At 50.3% G+C, this 23,739-nt stretch overlaps 1 protein-coding gene across 1 annotated transcript in view; it reads right to left on the reverse strand.

Annotated features, from left to right (window-relative positions):
- The window catches only part of TLX1 (T cell leukemia homeobox 1), a 26,281-nt gene extending 5,327 nt beyond the window's left edge, over positions 1-20,954 (reverse strand). The window contains exon 1 of the mRNA XM_013004178.1: positions 20,939-20,954. Within this exon, the coding sequence (XP_012859632.1) occupies positions 20,939-20,954 (16 nt within the window). The remainder of the gene's footprint in view (positions 1-20,938) is intronic.
- Between the last annotated feature and the right edge of the window lie 2,785 nt (positions 20,955-23,739).

A 23,739-nucleotide genomic window follows, 5' to 3' on the forward strand; every position in this document is an offset into this window, starting at 1 on the left:
AGGCGAAGTGCGCTGGGAGGGCGAAAGTAGGGGGAGGGGAGGGAGCGAGGGGGCGCCGTATTCCTCCCTTCTCCGGCTGCTCCTTCCTCTCTCCGGCTGCTCGCTGGCTGTTGACTCTGGGACATCAATCACCGGGCGAAAAAGCCCGGTGCGAGCGAGCCTTGCCGTTTCGGCCCGGTCTCTCCATTGGCTGCGCGCAGAGAGGAGCGGGGTGAATGACAGCACGGGGGAGGGGCGGCGGGGGGTGGCGCGAAAGGGAGGCCCGGAGCAGAGACAGATGCCGGAGCCAGAGAGGGACCGAGACCGGAGTCTGAGGCCTGGAGAAGGAGTTCTGGACGAGCCAGAAGAGGAGAACCAGAGAGAGCAGCAAAAGGCGAAAGAAAAAGACGAGGAGGCAGCTTATTCCGAGAGAGATGCACAGACAGATGGACCCAAGACGAGAGAGGCCAGAACCACCTCCCAGCCGGACAGGAGGCACCCCTGGCTTGGAACAGCCCGGCGGGTCCCTGGAGAAGAGTGTCCCTGCACAGTCTGAGAATCTCCCCAAGGGCTCAGCTGGGAAGCACCTGTCACTCAAGCAGGCGCTTCACTCCAAACTTCCAGCCCGGCTGGTTAGAAAGTAGAAGACCGTCTACTCCCCAGGTCCGGAGCCCAGGCCCCTGAGGCATGACGGTGAGTTCAGGCTTGTCCCAGCTTTAAATCCGGAGCCTACCAACAACTGGCTCTTACGTTACTTGGGGGTTTCAATTGCAGATGGAAAGACTTTTTGGAAAGCAGGCACAACTCAGGGAGTTGCCCTGGGGCCTGCTGCTGGGGTGCGCTTGGCCTCAACACCCCTTTTCTTTTCAAGAAACCAAAGCCTCAAGAAGCAATGCTCACAGCAGGTGAATGAATGCAGCCAATTACTTCAATCCCAGCTTAGGTGACTCCCAGCAAGAAGCCATTGATTGTGAAGGAAAAGGACTTTCTTTCCTGTGGAAATTTAGGGGCTGCAGGCTGTGGGGACTGCGAATGGCACATCAGGGAAATACATACAGGACAAATTTAGGTCTTCAAAGTTTTGCTTGTGACTGCCTGGCCTAGAGCCCAAGAGAGAAAGAGGAAACCCCCTTTTCTGTTTCTCTCTGGTAGGGCAGGGTCTGCTCCCCCACTCCCCCACAGAAGCCAAATTCTGGGGAAGACACGGTTAGATCTTTCTGAATCTATTTCTGGTCTATTTTGAGTCTGCCTCAGATTCACCTCACCTTCAAGAGGGCCTGTCTTTATCAGGCCAGATGCTAGGTATCATTCTAAGTATCAGGTCTCCTTGCAATCTTTTTGTTTTTGTAATGTCTGCCACCGTCCTTTAAAGAGCTCTTTGGGGACAAGGAGTGAGCATCTACCCCCAAGAATGTGTGTTGATCCTGGACGAAAAATGCAGGAGTGAATCCTCTTATCCAACAATATTGATTGAGCACCTACTACCTGACAAGGAATCCTGATGACATGGCTGGGTAAGCAGTGAAGTGCACAAGTCAAGGTCAATGGTTTAAACCCACCAGTCGCTCCAGCAGAGAAGATGAGGCTATCTACCTCTGTAAAGATTCAGAACCTCAGAACCCCTGTATTGGATCCTTATGAGTCAGAATCCATAGCAGTGGGTTTCAGGCTTTTCTGTTTTATTTTGCTTTTTGGTACTATGTGCCAGCGATTACTCTGGGCACTGGGGGTTACTACGGTGAATAAAGCCAAGTCTTTCATGTCCTTGGAGCTTATAGTCTAGTAGAGGGGGTCACAATAACCAAATATTTAAATAATACATTTATAGAAGTACAATTACAATAGAACATATCATCAAAATAGCACATTAATATAATGTAACTGCCCATCAACTGATGAATGGGTTAATAAAATATGGTATATCCATACAATGAAATACGATCCAACCATAAAAAGGTATAAAGTGCTGGTTCATGTTACAATATGAATGACTCTGAAAAATGTTTTTAAAAAGTGTAAGAAGCTAGGCACACATAGTCACATATACAATGTAAGTTATTTTTACCATATAAGCAAGCAAATATAATATGTCAGGTAGTAATAGGTACCAGGAAATAATGTAAACTTCACTATACACCAACACTTTGAGACAAGTATTATCCCTACTTTACAGAAGTGGGGAAACTAAATCTCAGAGAGGCTGAGTGTTACCCAATTCAGATGGAGGAGCCGAGTTCGACCTCCTTTTGTGGGTTAGCATGGAAGCCTGGCTGCTGGCTGGAATCCAGTCTCTACAGGCACCAGAGAGGTGGACAACAGCCTACTCAAGAGGATGCCAGATGTGAAGCTGATGATGGTTTCCAACCACTAAGCAGAGACATGAGAGGAGAGCAGCATTCCCTTTTCACTTCTCCCCCCCATGCACACACCAGGTCCTTCTAGAAAGGATCCTTCTCCACCTCTATGTAGAAAGCTCCTTGATTCATTTAGGAAGTTGTTTTAGACAAAATATTTCAAGTCTCATTTCTGACTCTCATCTCCAGAGAACTGACACAGAGGCAGCCGGAAAGGTTGCCTGGCCAACTCCTACGCTGGGTACTTGACTTATTTAAGACTCACAATGACCCCCAAAGTTAATCCAGATGCCCCTATGGTTTACAATCAAGAAAACACAGTGACTGCTCAGAGAACTATTAGTCATGATAACCAGGAAGTTGAACCAAGCCCGCTGTTCATCCCCTAACGAATGGCTAAACAAATGTAGTATATCGATACAACGGAATATGATTCAGTCATAAAAAGGGAATTAGGTACCGGCTCATGCTACAACATGGATGAACTTTGAAAATAGGATGTTACATGAAAGAAGTCCAACACTTGAAATCATATATTGTAGGATCCCGGTCCACAAAAAAGCAAATCCCTAGAGCCAAAAGGTCAATGAGTGGTTGTCAAGGACCAGGGGAGAGGGACAGAGCCTGAGGAAGGACGGTTAAATAGGTATGGGGATTTCACCTGGGCATGGTGAAAAGATTCCAAAACTGGATTGTGCTGATAATTGCGCAGTAACCCCTGGTAGTAAAGTGGTGGTTAAAGGTTGGTGGTCTTTATGAGGGGGTGCTACTCAGTCTTGCAGGGCTATTCTGAGTTGGAGTCAACTTAAAGGTAACAGATTAGGCTTTGGGATGTTTGCATAACTTTGTGAACTGTGCACTGTAGGAGGCATGGAAGTCGTAGCCCATGTGAAAATAGAAAAAGAAAACAAAAAAAAAAGGGTATCCACCAGAAATTTTCACATTCAAGTGGAGAGAGAGAGGGAGAAACTTGATCAAGAGGGTTGATCTGTGACTACCTTATGGGAACTGCTTCCCCACCCCCCTATGAAGCTGAAAGCTCTGGGGCAGTTTCCTTTGAAGTTTGGTCCCAGTAGCCCTGCTTCCTTTTAGTGAAGAAGTCACATATTGGAGTCTAACCACAGTCCTGCTTGTTGCAGCTAAAACCCTCTCTTTCTAGGTTATCCTTAGGACAATTTCTCTTTGCCACTCTCTGGCCCCTACAGGAAATCTTGAGTGTTTCTAACAGGCTCCCCCTTCTACACACCCCTTCCCTCATCCAGGTGCAGCTTTCTACCTGCCCTGGCCTTCCCAGCCTCTCTGTTCCAAACTTTTTGGCATCTGACCCACCTCTTGAATTCTTTAGATTTGTCACTTGTTTTTCAAGGTACCAAGAAGACCTTGCTGGCCCAGCCCAGGTTGCCACAGAGGTCACTGCTGCTTAGTAAACCACTAAGACCAGCAGGCTCTTTTAATCACAGGCCAGCAACACAGAGACACCCTGACCTCACAGTTGCCACCTGACCGACCTCTTCCTTTGACTTTCCACCCCATCTCTTGCTCCCTCCACTTCTTCCAGGTGCCAGCCTGCCACAGTGGGCTTTCTGTTAGTCCCTTTGACCTTCGCCTTTGGCTTCCGGTAGGGAAATGGCTGAGGTCCAGGCTTGCCCTTTCAGCAACTTCCCAGCCCAGAAAGATGAGACACAAGGGTAAGGACTGGTTGGGTTCTGCCTCCTGCCCCTTCCTCCCATGCAGTATTACCAGAAGACCCATGCCCGAGGCTGGAAAGTTTTCTGAAATAGGGGAGGCGATGCCCACAGAGCAGCTGCCCAGGCCCCACCGCGCTGCTTCTGCAGTCTCCCAGGGCTGTCCAGTGCTCAGGGCAACTCTGTGAGCAAAGAGGAAGGAGGAAAAGACAGCCGGCTGACAATTGGCCAGGGCTGGCCTCGGCACCTTCCTGTGCAGTAATCATTTTCTCTCAAATCTGTGGTGTGATTGTGGTTATCCCCATTTTACAGATGAGGACATCAAGGCACTAACTGATGGAGCATGGGCAGAGACTGGACTCCCATACTGGTTTTTGGACTCCTTTCATTGCAAGCTGCTTCCTGGAGCCTGACCTTGGCAGATGTGGTCCTTGTCTTGCCTGCACACACCTAGGTGAGTTGCAGACCTTTCTCTGCAGCCCTGAGGCCACTTGGTGACTTCTGCCCCAAGGGCCATCCCCTCCCTCTCTTGCTAAATAAAGAAGTGCCTCCAATTAAAAGGGGAGCAGCTGGGGCCCAGGCTGGGGGAGTGGGGAGGGGAGAGGGAAAGGGAGGGCTCAGCCACAGGGGGAAATCCCTTTTGGATCCCACTCAGCCTCCTTCCCCCTCTGGGAGAGACCCCGGGCCAGGGGTTGTCCTTTTGCTTAGGGGTATGTGTGGTAACTTAATTACTTTGTGTTTGCGGGACTCCCACACCTGCGAGGCGGACAGCAGGTGTGAAAGTTTGTGTGTATGACAGTGAGAGCCGAGAGGGCTGAGCAGATGAAACTGAGTACATCTTTAAAGAAGCTCTACCCCCCCACCCACCCATTAAGTATCTATGAAGTCTCTACTACTATGGTGGGATACAACTGTGAACAAAACATAAAACACGTGCTGTTCAGGTTTCTTTGGGAGAAGGCTCTTTACAACTGGATGGGTCTGTGTCCATAGGAAGTTCCGTGTCAGTGGGGATGCATGCGCGTGCTGGCTTTGTGTTTTCTGAATGTAGCAGCATGCCTCTCTGTAAGGCTTACACGGGATGGGCTCTGCTATCCTGGGTAAAGTGTGAGCATCATAAGGATGTGAGCTTCCTTGGCTCACTGGCTTGTGGGCCAGGATGGGATAGGGTTGGTAGTCTAGTGTAGTTGTTGAGAAGATGACTGTATGTGGCTAGGGGTGGGGTGGGGATGAGGGATAAGGTAAGCTCAAAGGATGTTTAGCAGGGAAAGGGTGGGGCAGACTGAGCAACATGAAGGGGCCCCTAGTCTGACCCTTGGGGTCTGGGTCCAATACCCAAGGTGCCCCTCTATCTTGCCCACATCCTTCAGTAAAAATGGTAGAAAATGGCCATTTCTGAGGGGGAAGTAGACCTAACTGGTGCCTTAAGGATCCAGTCAAGGCCACTACATTCATTCCCAGGGAGGCCCATTGGCCCATCATCTTTAAGTGAGGAGGGCGTGGACAGCCAGGCTGGTTCCAGCCATGCAAATCAGGGACTCCTCAGGGTGTGGTCCAGGGCCAGGGTCAGCCCCAGGCCAGCTGCCAGCCAGTTCTTGCAGTTCCAGCGAGGCAGGGCCTGCCCAACACCTGGGCAAACATTTCTCCTTCACTGGAGGGAGCAGAATGGATAGAGGAGAGACACCCTGCTGTGGGTCATTCCTCTACTGTCACCCAGTGTCTGGCTGGGCACTGCTCTCTGCAGCCAGAAGTGGGTCCCTTCCCTCCTCTCACCCTATTCTCACCAGGACCCGGGTTCAAAAGCAAGGATTGGGTCCTGGAAGAAGCCATGTCCCCACTCTGCACAACAGGCTGTTCTATCTGACCCTCCTCTCCAATCTACTGGTTCTCAGCTTCTAACAAGAAAGAAAGCCTGAGATGACCCATCTTCCCCCTGACTCTGAGCAGCAATGGAAGGCTCCGGGCCTCCCTCTGACCTATTTCTGCCCAAGCAAGGCCCAGAGACCTCGGGTCCCAGCACCCAGCCAGGTGCCCTGGCTGGGGATCTCTGTGCCTTAGGCAGGGCACATCCTCCTAACTCTGTCTCCCCAGGACAGACTTTGAGCCCTATCTTCTGACAGCTGGGCACTGGCCCAGTTGGGTTCCTACTTGGCTCTGCCTGGACCCTGGGTCTCTCCAACCCTGGGCTTCATTCTGAATTACTAGGGTCTCAGACTTTCCTCTGAACACTGGCTTCCAGGAATTGCAGGCAGAGGAGGGTACTCCTCAGGGAAGAGAGCAAGATCCCAGATGGTTAGGAACCACTTTCTTCCCTGTGAGTTTGGGACTTGCAGGTGCCCTTCTGGCCGGAGGGCTGTGCTGTCCGAGCAGGAAAGCTACGAGCTTTCTGTTTGGGCCTAGAACCTCCAGCGGCCAGAACTACCTATGTTTTCTCCTTGCCCCTGTAAGGATCTGGCTGCTGAGAAAAAGCAGGGAGACCTCCAAACCCTCAAAGGGACACCCAGCCCCCACTTCCAAGGAGCCCCGTCTGGGGCTGGGGCCGGGAGGCAGAACCAGCCAGGGTCAGACCCGCCCGTCCGTCTTAGACTGGGGGCTGCCCTGGCCTGGACCACTGGTTTTTTTTCTGAGGACGCTCAGGACTCCGTTTGCCCAACAGAAGCCATGGAAGGCCCGGCTATCCCGGGTTGGGGAAGTGGTGCCAGCTCCATTGAGATGTTCTGGGAGCTGCAGCCTCTCCTCCGCCAGGAATCTGTGTGCCCGGAAGAGTGGGATGACCGTTCAAAGGAACTGGGCTGGACTTCGGTTTGAAATGAAAGTACCAAGTTCCTCCTCCATCAGAAAGCAAGGGGGCGGGTAAGAGGGGACCAGGTTGGGTCCAGGAGACCTAGCTGATTGGTGTTGGCACGGGGTGGGAGAGAGACCCTGTGTTGGGGGTCCGTGGCCTGACCCCCAACATATGCACAGAATAGGAGCACATAGATACCCCAGAAGGAGTACCTGCCTACCCTCCCCCCACCCTCACCCCTGTCCAGGGACACACGGACACTCCCTGGTTACCTCAGGTGCGGTGGAGCCCACGCAGAGGCTGGGGACCCAGTCCAGCGCCCCGCACTTACGCACAGACCAAACCAAACCAGCGGATGCAACGCAGCCAGAGAGACTACAGCCCATAGGGACCTGCAGGGGGACCCTGAGGCACACACCAAGGCACCAAGATTCACTTTCCCACTCCCACCTTCCCTTAGTCCGCCCCCTCCTCCGCTCAGACACATACACACACACATACACACGTCCCCAACTTTGCGGGTGGCGGGCGGAGCCGCAGGTGCGGACCAGGGCACCGGGAGCCGGCCTATCCATATGCATGACCCACACAAAGCGCAGCTGCCCCCGCTGCCGCCCCGCGGGCCAGGCGCTGCGCAGAGACGGCGGCCGCCCGGCTAATTGAATTAGGTCGCTTCGGCCCTGCCACCCGCGAGCCACCCGCGCCCGCTCTGCCACCCGTCGTCGGCCGCCGCAGGCACTCGCAGTGCGCCCAGGGACGGTTGAGGGACGGAGGCTCCACCGCCTGAGCCCCGGCTCGACCCGAGACAGCCCGCTCCCCCCGGAGATAATCCCATTGTCCCCGCGAGCTGCGAGTGGCACGGGGTGCCCGGGCCCTCGACTGGCTGCGACGTGGTGATTAATGGGACAGCGGCGAGGGAGCTGACACGGGGAGGGACCGCAGCCCGCCTCCGCCGGGCTGTCCTGGGTTCTCAGCTGCCCTCCGTTCCGGCGCCCCTCTGTGCAAGGTCTGGGAGGGAGGGCTGGAGCGGGAGGAGGCAGCGCCGCCCCAGGGAGCAGAGCAGTGGGGTGCTGGGGCCGGTGAAGGTGCTGGGGCGGGTGACAGGCCTGTGAAGGAATGGGCCTGGGGCCGGTATCTGCGGCAGGGTGGATGGGGACACCTCCCCCCCCCACCCCCACCCCCACACACAAGGGCAGTAAGCCTGGGCTGGAGGGAGGGGGCTGGGAGGGGTAGTTTGAGAAGCGGGTGGTGAAAGAGGGGGGCTGAGGATGTGGGAAGTGCAGGGTGGGTGTAGGGGGCTGGAGTGCGAATGTGGGGACTGGGCACCGGTAGGAAGCATCCCAGGCTACATTGCGCTTCAGCTATCCCACGACCAGCGGGGTCCAGCCTGGCCACTGGCTCTCCTCTCAAACCAGGCGTCCTCAGCCACCTGCCTGCCTGCAGCCCACCATGGGATGCCTGGTGTTGGGGAGCCCTCTGCACCCCATGGGCTCATCTTCCTCCACTAAACCCGCTCATTGGATCAGCTCTTCTACCCAGACACCCAGGTGCTGCACTCTCTGCGGCCCCTCCACCCTGCTGCCTTCCCCCATAGGGACAAATTACCATCTGTTGAAAGCACACCTCCATGACTGTGTGTGTCTGTGTCTGTTCCGCTCCTTGGCTGCCTAGAATATCAGCTGACTGTGCCCCCAAAGGCGGTTTGATGGGAAAGAGGCCACCCTTGCCCCCACCTCCCCCTTAATTCCCTGCCATGAGCCAACACTCTGGGTATAGGCCTCCTCCACCAGGAAGCATGCCTAGTTGGCCCAGAGGTAGGACACTAGGGACAGAGTCCCTGGCTCGCAAAACATAAAAAAACCACAAGGAGGGCCCCTGGTCTGGAACTGGGACTGCAGCAGGCTTTGGGGGCCATCCCAGTGGTGGGCTCCCATCAAGGTCCCCAAGGCGTCTCACTCTCTTCTGCTGAGCTTCGTTAAGCAGCTGGTTGTTTTATTGAGAGAAAAAGAGCCCTGGGTTCTTCTGTACCTGGCGGGTTTGCCTTGGAACAAGAAGAAGCAGGATCAGGGGTGGAGCCAGCCAAGACCGGGAGCTTGGGACCCCACCTTCGACTTTGGAAGGAGAAGTGGCCGCCTGAGGAGACTCTGAAGAGGTCGTATGGTGGGGGGCTCTGGGCTGGACGTGACCTCCTGGAGGGCAGGGGCCAACACCCTGCACTCTATCAAAGCCCAGAGACCATGCTCCGACTTCGCGGGACTTTTACTGCTGCGCCTAGATGAGCAGTGACAACCCCCTCTCCCCTTTCATAAATATTACATCTTCCCAATGCAATTACAGGAGGCGGAGCGGCATGAGCATTTACTCAATAAGATTATGGGGTGATGCTAATGCAGTTTATGTCTGCGACCTGACACCAGACACACTCCCTATTAATAACCCCTCAATGAGACATGAGGCTCAGAGCGCAGAGCCCGCGGCGGCCGGCAGAGCGCTGGGTGAGTGGTCCGGGGTGGCTCGGCCAGCCACTACCCTTTCCCGGGGCTTTTTGCCTTGCAGGGGGAAGGGGCTGCTCCCTGGACTGCCTCTCCATCCCCTTCTCTTGAGCCACCGGCCCCCAAGCCCGGAGCTTCATCAAAATGCACAACGAATCCGAATCCATCTCATTTCTTTTTCTGCAACAGTTTGCTCCCAGAGGACGCCACGCCCCTTTCTAAATCTGCGCTGCTGCCCGGGAGCCACCAAGCCCCCTGCGGGTCGAGCAGAGCCCCGCCCTCGCCCTCCTAGGCTCTGATCCTTGGGGCCTGCAGGGTGCAAGTCCACTCCGCCTTGCTGTCCCCTCCGTCAGGAGCCTCCCCACCCCTGCTGGTTGGCTCTCACAGTCCTTGTTTCCCCCGCTGGGAGAAACGCTCTCCCACCTTCCCACCTTACCTCTCGGGTGAAATGCCTTGACAAAGCCCCTTCTTCAAAATACTTAAAAATCACCCAAACTTCCAAGTCCAAGTCCTTCCTCCCCCAATACCCTCCAGACTGACTGGAAAGTCCCACCCTGGAGTCTTGGGAGTCTGAGTCTTCCGATGCACGTTTGGAAAATTCCTTCGTGGTCCTACTAGATTTGAAGGCAGGAGGCCCACGTAGGAGCTCCAGGCACAGCACTCGGGAAACGTGCCTTCGATCAGATCACAGCTTGGCTTTGTGTTTGTTTGTTAAGAAAATAGGTCCCATGGATCTAGCCTCCTAGTTCGTCACACCCTTGTCAGGATCAACATAAAAACAAAACAACTTAAATGGTTTCCTAATACTTGGGGCCTCCATCTGCAGTACCATCTTTTTTTTTTAATCAATTTATTGGGGCTCATACAATTCGTCACAATACATAGATCAATTGTGTAAAGCACATCCACACATTTGTTGCCCTCATCATTCCCAAAATTTTCTTGCCTCTTGGGTTCCCGGAATCCGCCCACCCTCCTACAGTACCATCTTTTTAAAAGCACTAACACTTAGAGAAAACACCATCCCTACTGAGCCACCTTGTTCAGCCCAGCTCAGGGTCTCTGACCCAGTTGGTGAGCTCCTTGGCCATGCTTAAGGGCCTTCTCCTGGCCTCCTTGAATTTCCTCCTCTTACAGCTTCTTCAGGCTCCCATCGAGAGGACCAGACTCAGGCAGCAGCCACAAGACCTGGAAAAGGAGGGCCCTGGGCAGCAGAATTACAGGGTCAAGAGAGCCAGCCCCCTGCCTCAAGCCCCACCTTGGTGCTGGATGCTCATTAACGAAGTCCCAGGTTCTTCTTGGCTTTCAAATAAAAAGATATTTGATGCCCAAAGACCTCAGTAATGAGGTGGGGAGGGGCTGGTTAGCCTGCAGGCTCAGCAAAAGTTTCCCCACCTCAGAGGCCTCCTTCCTCCCTCCTCTGAAGTCAGCGAAACCTTCTGGAAGAAGACGCCTTGCCTTGAGAGCAGGCAGAGCCATAACGGAACACCAGTAAGGCCACTAACTGGCCCCACCTTTATGAAACTGTCCTGAAGTCAGGGAAGCCACAGGGCCTGAGGGAGAGTGCCTGGGCCCCTGCCTTAAAAATGGGACTAGGTTAGGTCCGCTCTGAAGGAGTCTGCATAGCATAGTGGGTTTGTTAAGCTGCTAACTACAAGGTCAGCAGTTTGGGACCGCCTGCTACTTCTTGGGAGATAGATGAGACTTTCTCCTCCCATAAAGATTTACAGTCTCAGGTGGGGGGAATCATATCCTCGTCAATGAGGGTGGCGCGTGATGGAGACCCAATGCCCATCTCTAGACAACTGGACATACCTTGCAGAGGGGTAGTGGGGAGATGAGTCACTTAGGGTACAGTATAGCAATAATGAAACCCACAACCTTCCTCTAGTTCTTAAATGCTTCCTCCCCCCAACTACCAGGACCCCAATTTTGCCTTGCAGACCTGGTTAGACCAGATGATGCACAGCGGTACAGATGGGAATTGGAAACGCAGGGAATCTAGGACAGATGAACCTCTCAGGACCAGGGGTGACAGTGGTGATACCAGGAGGGAAAGTGGGTATAGAAAGGGGGAATGGATCACAGGAAGCTACATATAACCTCCTCGCTGGGGGACGGGCAGCAGAGGGGTGGGTGAAGGGAGACGCCGGGCAGTGTAATATAAGATACAATAATAATTTATAAATTATCAAGGGTGCATGGGGGAGAGGGGAGGAGGAAGGGAAGGGGAGGGGAAAAAAGGAAAATGAGCTGATTCCGGGAACCCAAGAGGAAAGCGAATTTTGGGAATAATGAGGGCAACAAATGTATAGATGTGCTTTACACAATTGATCTATGTATTGTGATGAATTGTATGAGCCCCAATAAATTTATTTAAAAAAAAAAGATTTACAGTCACCGAAACCCACAGTGGCAGTTCTATTTTGGCCTACTGGGTCCCTATGAGTCGGAATTCACGTGATGGCAGTGAGACAGAGGCCTGGTCTGGCCAGCACACAGTTACCCCTCATCCCGCCCTCATCCATTCTGCTCGTGGCTGTAAGTGACTTTGCTGAGTGCTGCCCACCTGTTTGCATCTGTCTGGGGACAGTTCTCCCTCACCCCAGTGTCCCTTCCCATATCTGTGAGGCATGCCGCTTGATTCGTTCCTATTTCCCTATTTCTCTCCACTCTAACTCACCTCTCCTGTCTCCCTCCCAAATCTCTTCTGAGTTTCCATGCTCTAGATGTGGGAAACTTGCCTGAACAACCTTTTATGTAATGCATACATCACGCGTACACGTGCACACTCAGAGATACACACACATACCATGTGTATCAGAGATACACGCACATACCATGCGCTCAACAAGGAGCAGAAAAGACTCCTGCACAGCAACACACAAATCCATCGGGCACCTGTCCGATCTCCCACTGAAAAGTCAGGCTCCCCAAGATGTACACGACCACACGGTATGCATGTTGCACAAAGGGACACATGTTGCACAACCCATCAAGCTGCCACGCACGATATCTGCAGTTGATGCTGCAGAGTAAGCTTCCAGAGGCTGCCCTGCTGTGGCTCAGCAAAGTGCTTTCTCTTGTCCTTGGTGGGACTTCTGCGTACCTAGTAGAAGGTGTGCTTAGGGTATCTGGGGCTCGTACAGTTGTAAGGACAGGACTGGGGAAAGCCACTCTGGCAAAGGTACCTGAGCTATGAGTCATCCCAAAGGGCCTGGGAAGTAGGAGGAGCAACCGTTTGAGCTGAGGGGTGTGGTTTACTTACCGGATTTGGAACCTGCCCATCACCTGCACTGTGTAAGCTGCTGGAAGATCCCAAGACAGGAAGTAGTGGGCAGGCTCCAGAGGGGCGAGGGCTTGGAAACAGGAAAGAAAGGAGCGATGTGGGCGTGGTCTTCAGGTCTCCAAATCAGACAGCACCGGTGACGCGTGTCTTAGAGGTGGCCACTTGGACCCTGATAAGCCCAGGTTTACTAGGAAAGCCAGGCAGAGCAGCTACAAGACACCAAAAGCCTTGGCTTCCACCAGCTCTTGCTTCACGAAAACAAATCAGGGCAAAGAGAAATGGGCTGAGGGACAGGGTGAGGCTGCAGGGAACCAGAAAGGAGCCAAGTATAAAGGAAAGACAGAAGACATTTTCATCAGATGGATTTCATCAGATGGATTCAAATCCTCCTTCTGCCACTTCTCTGAGCCTCAACTTCCTCCTCAACACAATAAAGAGATACCACCTATCTTGTATGGTTGTGTCAAGGATTAAAAGAGATGAAAAATGTAGGTTAAAGTGTTTGACCGGGATGGCAGAAACAAGACAGGCTGTGCCTTATGTTGGAAGAGGAGATACTGTAAGGAGAAATCCTAAAGGCAAGAGGGCCTGAAGCAGGGTTGGGGGAGGGGGGGTGTCGCTCAGAGGAGGGAAGGGGGCAGATGTAGAGTCCTTCTTCCTTGGAGCTTGGAGCCTAGAGGCTGGGGAAAAGGGCAGTTTCAAAAGCTCACTGCTCTCACTGCCCACAGCTTATTCTGAGAAACCAATGCGTACCTAGGTTTCAGTTCTTAGCCCAGTGGTTCTCCACCTTCCTAACGCAGTGACCCCAGTTCCTCATGGGGTGGTGACCCCCCAACCATAAAATTATTTTCGTTGCTACTTCATCACTGTCATTTTGCTGCTGTTATGAATCTTCATGTAAATATCTGATAGGCAGGGTGTATTTTCATTGTCACAAATTGAACATAACTAAAGCATAGTGACTCATCGCAAAACACTATGTCATTCTATGTTGTGAAATATTTATTTCTCATGACAAATAAATGAAATTTTGTCTTGAAGCATGGTGTAGCATGGGTAACAGTCTTCACTCTGGGTACTCCTAGGTGGGTGTCTCTGCATATGGGTGGATGGCCTGGAGACTGACTGATAGGGGAGCGCTGTCTCCGTTCCTAAGACCGTCGGAAATCTGTGTTCTCAGATGGTCTTAGGTGATCCCTGTGAAAGGGTCATTCGACCCCAAAGGAGTGGCGACCCACAGGTTGAGATCCGCTGTCTTAGCCGAAAACCTGGCCAATCATTAAAATAGGCCCAGTGTGTGCTTGCTTGCGTGACCAGTGTCTGTGCCACTGGGACCACTGGCCTGGGGGGGGCGGCTGCCCCAGGAGAATTCCTTTTCCCCAAAAACAACTCAGTGTGGAAACTCTTCGAAGTGAAATCTGAGGACTTAGAGGTGGGGTAAGGGTGTGTTTCCTGATGAGCAAGTCCCTCTGATGGTCCTAGGGAATCTCAATTAGAGGACTGTGGCAGTTGGCCTGAGACTGAAAGAGGAAGTTTTCGTTTTGTTTTATCACTTTATTGGGGCTCATACAGCTCTTATCACAATCCATACATCCATCTATTGTGTTAAGCACATTTGTACATTTGTTGCCATCATCATTTTCAAATCATTTTCTTTCTACTTGAGCCCTTGGTATCAGCTCCTCATTTTCCCCCTCCTTCCCTCCCTCCTTTCCTCCCTCCCTCCCTCATGAACCCTTGATAATTTATAAATTATTATTATTTTTTCATGTCTTACACTGACCAATGTCTCCCCTCACCCACTTTTCTGTTGTCTGTCCCCCTGGGAGTAGGTATATATAGATCATTGTGATCGGTTCCCCTTTTCTTCCCCCACTTTCTCTTTACCCTCCTGGTATTGCTACTCTCATTACTGGGCCTGAGGAGTTTATCTGTGCTGGATTCCCTGTGTTTTCAGCTCTTATCTGTACCACGTACATGCTCTGATCTAGTCCTATTTGTAAGGTAGAATTGGGGTCATGATAGTAGGGGGAGGAAGCATTAAAGAACTAGAGGAAAGTTGTATGTTTCATCGGTGCTATACTGCACCTTGACTGGCTCATCTCTTCCTTGTGACCCTTCTGTGAGGGGATGTCAATTGTCTACAGATGGGCTTTGGGTCTCCACTCTGCCCTCCCCCTCATTCACAATGATGTTATTTTTTTTGTTCTGGGTCTTTGATATCTGATACGTGATCTCATTGACACCCCATGATCACACAGGCTGGTGTGCTACATCCATGCGGGCTTTGCTGCTTCTGAAAAAGGAAGGTTTGGGACTCAGAGCTGACCAATGATTCTGAGGAGTGGCTTCAAGACCTGTCAACTTCAAGAGGCTTGGATAACTGAAGCACAAGTTCCTGCTGATGAGAAAGCGCCCAAGACTTTCAGTCTGATAACTTCAGAGAAAAGAGTGAAGACAAGAATCCAATTAGCTGTGGGTTCACTCAACCCTGAGTCCATTTTATTTCTAAGTTGACAAAGGGTGGTCATAGAGTGACCTGATTTATTTGTTCCAAGTTTTCATTCATGTCATTGCTGTGGCTTTCCCATTCAGAGAAGAGTACAAATATTTTCTTAAAATACGTAAGCACATAAAATAACCAGGCTCTCAGGTAGACAGGGAATCAGGCTCTGAGAATACAAGGATACATGACCCTTGTAAGCCTTCAAGCTGTTCAAGCCTTGGTTGAGGGAAAAGTAGATATTTCTTCATATGTTGCTGGTGGCACTATAAATTAGCTGCATCTTCCCATGTAACAAAAACTGTGACACTATTCATATCCTTTGATCAGATAATCCCACTTTTGGGGACTACATCCCAAGGAAGTAAAAAAGCAATTTGTTCAAAGATGTTTATAGCAGCTCCGTTCATGATAGCCCAGGTTTGGAAGCAATCCAAAGAGCCAGCACTGGGGAAACAGCTAAGCTAGCCAGGGAACATTAGCACAAAGGAATAGTACACAGCCATCCAAATAGCTAAGCACACCAATAAGCGATGAGATATACCATATCCTTAGATGAAGATGCTAAGCATGGTAAGAATGGCAATTCTTCCTAAATATAGTCTTATGAGTTGAATTGTGTCCACCCCCCCCCCAAATATGTGCCAACTTGGCTGCAACGTAATTCTAGATGTCATGTAATTGTCCTCCATTTTGTGATATGATGTAATTATCCTACCTGTTGTGTTGTAAATCCTCATTTCAAATGTTCATGAGGCAAGATTCGAGGTTGCTATGTGAATGCGATAAAATGTAATCTACAGGATGAGGTATTTTGCGTCAATATTTTCTGAGCTATAAAAGCGATAAAGCCAATGAACAGATATCAAAGGGACTTACTGCTGCCAAAAAAGAGCAGACCGTGCCCTTCGACCCGAGTTCTTTTGCTGAGCAGCAGCTAGCCACAGAGAAAGCTGATGACAAGGAGCCTCCCGCCCAACAGAGAAAGGTCTTCCCCTAGAGAGGCACACTGAATTTGGACAGCTTGCCTCTTCAACTGAAAAAATGCATTTCTGTTTGGTAAGGCCATCCACTTGTCGTATTTCTGTTATAGCAGCACTAGATAGCTATGGCAATAAGTTAAAATTTAATATCCTATTAATCAAGGAAGTTTCACACCAGAAGCTTTCTTGGAACTCTAAAAAAAATTACTCAAAGTTTCACGTGAAAGAATAAATAGGTGAACATAGCAAATGGTTTTCTAAGGAAAAGCAAGTTTGAGCAGGTGTGAAAACATTTATAACAAGGTCACTACATGGATACAGTGTGGAGGCAGCATCAAAAGAGTCTTTGAAATTAGTGGGACAAAATAGAGCCAGAACCAGTCCCAATCACTCCTGAGAATTTAATCTAGACTTCAGAAGACAATAGGGATGGAAAGCTTACGCAATCAACGGTGTTGGGCAAAGCCTCGCCACTTGAAAGGTCAACGGACTTAAGGCAGCTTGTGTCTTATGCAAAAATCAGCCCAAGATGGATTCAAGACTTAAAGTGATGATTCTGAGGATGTGTTGGTGCAGGAAAATGCATGTACATGTTAACTGTGAAGTTGAAAAAAACTCCAAGAAAACTATGTTCCTACCAACTACAGCTTGGAAAAAGGACAAGTATTAGTCTTGATAAGATCAAAGGATGAAGCATTATGATTGATGGAAATAGTTGTGTTTCAAATGCATGAGGCTTTTTGGTTGTTGAGAAAACGGAACTTAAATGGAATAGAAAGAGAGATGCTTTCACCGTTTGGTCAACACAGACTAGAGTTGGTACAGGGTGTTGGCACTATACCTGCTCTGGGTCAGATGAGGGAACCCGGGCAGTGAAGTTCCAGGGCAACTAGATTGACAGCCCTCCTTCTGATTCCTGAACTTGTCTCTCCATTTGGGTCTTCCTGTCCCCAAACCAGACTCAGATACCTGCCGGCCTCCTAGATGCCAGACTGTCTGGTTCCAATTCCAGCCCTACCCTGAACAATTGGGAGAACTTAACTCACTCACTTCACCTCCATAGAGCTCAGTTTTCTAATCAGTAAAATGAGGATACTAATAGCACCTATTCAGAGAGTTATTGTGAGGATTAAAGTAATTTAATCCAAGCGAAGACACTAGCACAGGGGTGCTCAGTACGTCGATCGCGATCTACTAGTTGATCGCTAATGTAGTGTGGGTAGATCGCATGGCATTAAAAAAAATAGATGGAAGTCTGTCATCAATCCTGTCACTTAAGTGATATACAGCGCAGCCAATGAGATGCAATCTTAGGTGTCAAACGCATGCGCAAACAACTACCCTAACTGCAGCAAAACTGACAAGCTAAATTATCGCCAATTTTTAGACCTTGGTTTTTTTCTCTTAAATGTAAGAAAGGGTATTAAAATGAGTGGGGAAGTGAGATAAAATAAAAAAACAAAGACGTGTGACTTTCATACGGAATGGGAGATTTTGACACTACAAGCCGACATTCAGCTGAAGTCCAGAGGCATGAGCAGTTCTGGAACTTACTCGCAGAGGGAAAGTACCCAAACATGACAAAATGTGCTACCTCCTTGACTGCGTTATTCGGTGGCTCTACTTATTTATGTGAGGCAGCCTTTTCCCACATAAAGATCATTAAGTCCAAGTCCCGTTCCACCCTGACTGATGACCATTGGGAAGTGTGCTTGAGGCTGGCTGTCAGCAGCTACTGTCCGGACTATGCATCCCTGGCTCATTCCATTCAGTGCAAGCCATCGGAGTAAACTCAGGTCATGACAAAAAATGTACGTAGTTAATTGTGTTGCCTTGTGCACTATGGACTCATGCGTTTATGCAAGGTACATAAGCATACATGGTGCATATAAAGAATTCTCAATGCATTTATGAATAAACATAATAAATAAATATATGTTTTGCATGTTTGTAGTTGGTAGATCATTTTGACTTGATCCTTTTATAAGCAGCTCGCATACTGAGAAAGTGTGAGCACCCGCGCCCTAGGACAATGTCTGGCAGAGTCGCTTTCAGTAAAAGTTGGTTGTCATTTCAGTTGAGGTGTCAGAAACCCTAAGGGAGGAGACAGAAAACCATGTTTGATCCCTAAGATGCCTGTGACTTTCCAGGCTTCGCCTGCTTTTGAAGCTGAGTGTCCCGGGCTTGCTTCCTTATCTCAGCTGACCAGATAAGAGGAACCTTGAGTGTAGACCAGGAATCCAGTGCTGACACCCCAGGCTCAGCTGTTTGCAATCTCTCTTTCCCCAGGGGCAAAGAGGAGACCAGCTTACACGTAGGGGTCTGAGGAAAATTAGGTCTTGTGCCTGGAGGATATAGAGGGGCCAGTTGTGGACACTTGGCTACAAGGCATATCTCACTGGACAGAGGGAACTCCTCAGGCCAAGGACAGACACCCATGCTAGCTTTGTCCTGTTTGGGGCTCTCTGCGCTGTAATCACTCCATCAGTTCAGGGCCACTCTGCTAGCCACAAATCTGCAGGTTTTCGGGAAATGGGGGTGCATTTCTTGAACTGCCAAGTCTTCCTCCTAAGTTGGGACAGATGGCTGGGGTAGACAGTGTAACTGTCTGTGTCCAGTCAGCTACCTCTGTGTGTCCTTTACACATAAACCTGAGAGTCTCCTTGGGGGGAAACTTTGCGTTTATTGCTTAATTTTTATTATCATCATCAGCCTTTTATTGCAAACCGACAAGGAAGGAACGCTTATGGAAGCAGTAGTCAAGTGTTCAAATACTGCCTTGCATTGGCTAAATCTGTGACACAAGACCTCTTTAAAGTGTTGAAAGTCAAAGACGTTCCTTTGAGGACTAAGGTGCACCTGACCCAAGCCATGGCATTTTCAAAGGCTTCCTCTGAATGTGAAAGTTGAACTTTGAATCAGGAAACCCAAAGAACAATCGATGCATTTTCATGATGGTGTTGGTAAAGAATATTGAAAGTACCATGGACTGCCCAAAACACCAACAAATCTGTCTTGGAAGAAGTACAGCCAGATGGTTCTTAGAAACAAGGGGAGTGGAGCTTCGTCTCATGTACTTTGAACATGTGATCAGGAGAGACCAGTCCCCGGAGAAAGAGCTCATGCTTGGTAACTAGAAGGGCAGTGAGAAGGAGGGGACTCTGGCTGAGATGGACTGACAGCCTCGCTGCGACCCTGGGCTCGATAAGTGGTGAGGGTGGTGCAGGACTGGGCAGCGTTCTGTTCGGTGCTACATAAACCGATCCAGTGACACCCAACCACAGTTAATGGCCACCAGGAGGAGCCATGGACGCAGCTTCTGGGTGCACGATGGCGAAGGCACTGCAAAGGGCCTTCTCCTGGGACCTGGACCAGGCGAACCAGAACCCAGATCCCTGGACAGGGAAGGGGACACAGAGGGTGGGCTGCAGAGAGAAGAGAAAGAGGAGTCCTGGGAAGCCCCGAGGCTCCTGCCTGATGCCTAAGCGAAGCCACCCTCTTTCCTAAGTGTTTGAAGAGCTTCCGATCCACACAGAGCTGGGCAGGCGGATTACCAAGACCCTTCCGTCATTCATCCACCTGTTCATTTATTCACTTTTTTATACAGGCGACCACCTTTGCCAGAGCCAGAGACTGTACCAGACGCTGAGTGGGACAGGCCTTCTGAGGGAGGGACTGGGGGTGGGGTAGGGGGCTGGGGGCATTAACACTCCCACTCTGCCCAAGCCTGCAGCCTCTTCTCAGCCTTTCTTGGATGACGGGGGACTTTGTCGTCTGCCCTGTGTGTGTTATTTTTGCTAACCTTGGTGTGTCTGTAGTTCCTGGTGATCAGAAAAAAAACAAGCAAATCATGGCTTCAACAGGAGAAGGGGGAGGTGCGTGTGTTTCAGAGTCCGGGAGCAGAAGAGACCCTAGAGAGCCGCCCAGAGAGCAGTCCAGCAATGGAGGGGGGCGGGGTCAGAGCGAGCTCTCCTCTAGGTCCTAACCCCTTCCCCATGGCCTCCCCCAGTGTTCCCACTCTTACCACATCCTTTGGCTCCTCCCTCCTCTTTCCCCATGCCCCACTCCCTTCACATGTCCTCTCCACTTTTATAGGTCTCTCCCCCCCTTGGAAGTCTGGCCTTGAGCCTCCGGTGCTAGGCAATTTGGGCTGGCCCAGGGTATCCCCCTCCCTAATGAGCATCAGTTTGGGCTGAGCCCTGGCCTCAAAGGGGTCAAAGGTGGCCGTTTTATTTACTCACAGCTATGTGCTCCCTGCCCCTTGCTTTCATCTTTTTTGTTTTATAATGCAAACAGCCCCATGGTCACAGACACCCTGGGAGACTACTCCATCACCTTCCCTCTCTCTCCCCCAACCTCCCAGACCCATGGACACTTGCAGCCCTGCCATCAGGGCTCAGATTTCTCAACAGAGCACAGCTTTGCTCTTAGGACAGTTTTCAGCTGTCGATTTGATCACGTTCCCCTGTCTGTTTAGACAGAGCCTGAAGCGGAGGTGTTAGGAGTCCGCCAACGGGGGAGCTTGGACAGGGCGTGCAGGGAACGGGGCCACTTCCTTCTGGGAGTCTGGTGCGTGTGAGAACCCAGGAATGTGTGTGTGTGCATGCGTGTGTGAACCAGTGTGTATATAATCATGAGTATTAGGATGTGAGCATGTGCACGGCCCCAGAGATCATCGAGGCCCGGGTGATGCCAATGATTAATGAGCTCAGCCGTTAACTGAAATGTGGAGTGTTCCAGTTCACCGAAAGTCACCACGGAATATCTGCTTTCCAAAGTTCACGCGTGGGAAGCCTCATGGCAATAAAAAAAAAATGAAAGAAAGAAAACCTCATGGAGCGCAGTTCTAGGGTGACACTGGGGCTCACCGTGAGTCGCAGTCATCTCGACAACAGCAGTTGATTAGTTATATAATCATAATATATATTATTATATATATAATTAGTTATATAATTGAGGTGCCCTGTGAGGAGGTGTGTGTCTGTGTATGAGATGAAGCGAACATGTGAAGATGTTGTGTCTGAGTGTAGATCGATCTGTGTGTGCATGACACACACATGTGTGAGTGCAATGGAAGTGTGGGCGTGTGCAGACAAGCTGGGTGTGTGCTTGTGCATAGGTTTGCCTGTGTAAGCAGTGAGACCATGTGTGCTCGTGACAGAAGCTTACAGACAGGAGGCTGCCTGGGTGTGAACTCTTTAGATAGAAAGATAGATAGACAGATGTGTGTGCACACGCACTTCCTGTCCAAATGCTGCTTCCGAAGGTGTCTGCATTCAGAGGGCTTTGTAACGTCGACGATGGCAGATGTAGTTAAGTTAAAAGGTAATTGCTTATCATTTGATCTCTCTTATGATTCATTTCAAAGTTGTTCTAGTGTGTAATATTTCCTGCTTTCTTTCCCACTGCGATTTTTCTCTGTTTTGCCTTATTATTGTTCGTTTTTGCTTGTTTTTCTGTTTATGAAATCCAGGACAGGTAAATCTATGAGACCATAACTGAACTAATAATTTCCTGTGGTGATTATTGTACAACTCTTCTTCATTCTTAATTGAACTATTGAGTTGTCTGATATGTGAATTATATGCCAATAAAACTGTTTAAAAATAATCATGAAAGTAGGATCCATGTTAAAAAAGAATGTGTCTTTATAGCGCATAGAAATGTAGTAATGAGCAGCAGAATCCAGACACGAAAGCTGGTATTCACCATGACTCTGCTGAGGCAGCATTGGGTGGTTGACAGCAGCACACAAGTGGAAATCTTGGTGATTCGAATCTACCCAGAGGTACCTCGAAAGATGGGCCGGGTGCCCTTGACGCTGGACACATGGGGCTGCCATGAATCAGAAGCCACTCAGTGGTCACACAACACAGGACAGGTCTGCATCACCAAAGGGGCTGTGCCAATGAGGTGGGAGGTCCAACTTGTCTCGGCCCCTCTCCCTCCCCCAGGCTGGTCTGATTCTGGATACAGGTGGCACCCCCTCAGACTGGCACCTGGCTCAGCACCCAGAGGAACTGGGCGTTCTCGGCAATACCCCCGCCTAGGTTCCTCCCTGAAGCCAGTCCCTCCCTCTGGCCTTCTCCTAAACCTGCTCTGCCATCTGGCAGCCCGGCATCTCCCACAGGTGCCTCTGGTGACTTTCTTCAGGACCCAGTCGTCGTCCCGTTCCACCAGACTCAGGAGAGGTGGCCAGAGCTGGGGGCAGGAGAGAGCAGATGGACCACGCAGATGAGATTAAGGAAGTTAGCCTGCCCCTGCTCAAGCCCCCGGATGCGTCTCTCTACTCTTAGCTGGCAGAGTCCCCTCCTCCTTCCTCTGGGTTCCCTTTCCCTGCTAACCTGAACGCTGAACATGACCTCCTTCCTCCCACCCCGTGTCCTCCCTCTGGCTCAGCTGACATTTTACCTGAGTGACGGGGGAGGTGCATTGGGCCATGGCCACCTCAGGACTGCCCTGGAAGCATGGAAGAGATTTGAGACAGATATGTGTCATCCCTCTCTCCTCAGAACTCTGGACTCTCAGCAGAAAGTGACCCCAGTCTCCTTACGCACCCCAGCTTCCCATCCTAAGGTGTCCACAGACCCATCTCACCCTCTTTGATAAAAGAAGGCTTGAGAGAGAGTCTTAGTTCTCCAGTGCTGCTACAAAAGAACGGCCACAAGAGGGGGACTTTCACAAACAGAACTTTCTTTTTCTCACAGTTTAGGAAGCTGGAAGTTCAGAGCACCAGCTCCAGAGACAGACTCTTTCCATCTTCTCTGGAGGAAGGACCTTGTCTTGTTTCAGCTTTTATTCCTAGGTCGCTTGGCAATCACGTGGTCGCTATCTTCCCACATGACCTTGCTTGCTTAATCTGCTCTATTATACCTCAAAAAAGATTATTTCAAAAACACTCCGACGACACTAATCCTGCATTATTATCATGACAAAGAGAACCTGTTCCCCAGTGGGATTATAACCACAGGCATAGGAGTGAAGGGTTAGGATTTACAACATATTTTAAAACTCATTTTACTGGAGGCGCATACAACTCTTATCACACTCCATCCATCCATTGTGTCAAGCATACATTTTACAACATGTTTACAGCAATCCAACAGTGTCCCTCCTTTTTCCCCCCAATAGTTTTATTGGCATGTTATTCACATGTCATACAATTCAATAGCCCCGTCACATCAGGAAGAGTTGTACAATTAGAACACAGTCAGTTTGGGAACATTTTCTTCATTCTTGTACACAGCATTATTAGCTCCTCATTTCCCCCAACTTCCTCTGCCAGACCCCTAGCAACAATTAATCTAGTTGCTGTCTCTGTAGATTTACCCGCTGAAGACAAAGCGGGTGCATAAGCAAATGTGGTGAAGAAAGCTGATGGGGCCCGGCTATCAACAGATATAGCGACTGGGGTCTTAAAGGCTTGAAGGTAAAGAAGTGGCCATCTAGCTGAGAAGCAACAAAGCCCACATGGCAGAAGCATACCAGCCTGCGTGATTACCAGGTGCCGAAGGGATCAGTTATCAGGCATCATCAGAACAAAAAATCATATCATTTTGAATGTGGGGGAGTGCAGAGTGGAGACCGAAAGCCCATCTGCAGGCAATTGGACATCCCCTTACGGAAGGATCTGGGGAGGAGACGAGCCAGTCAGGGTGCAGTGTAGCAA

Source organism: Echinops telfairi, unplaced genomic scaffold, assembly GCF_000313985.2.
Source record: "Echinops telfairi isolate 266 unplaced genomic scaffold, ASM31398v2 ScPeMD7_70;HRSCAF=299, whole genome shotgun sequence".
Lineage (NCBI taxonomy): Eukaryota > Metazoa > Chordata > Mammalia > Afrosoricida > Tenrecidae > Echinops > Echinops telfairi.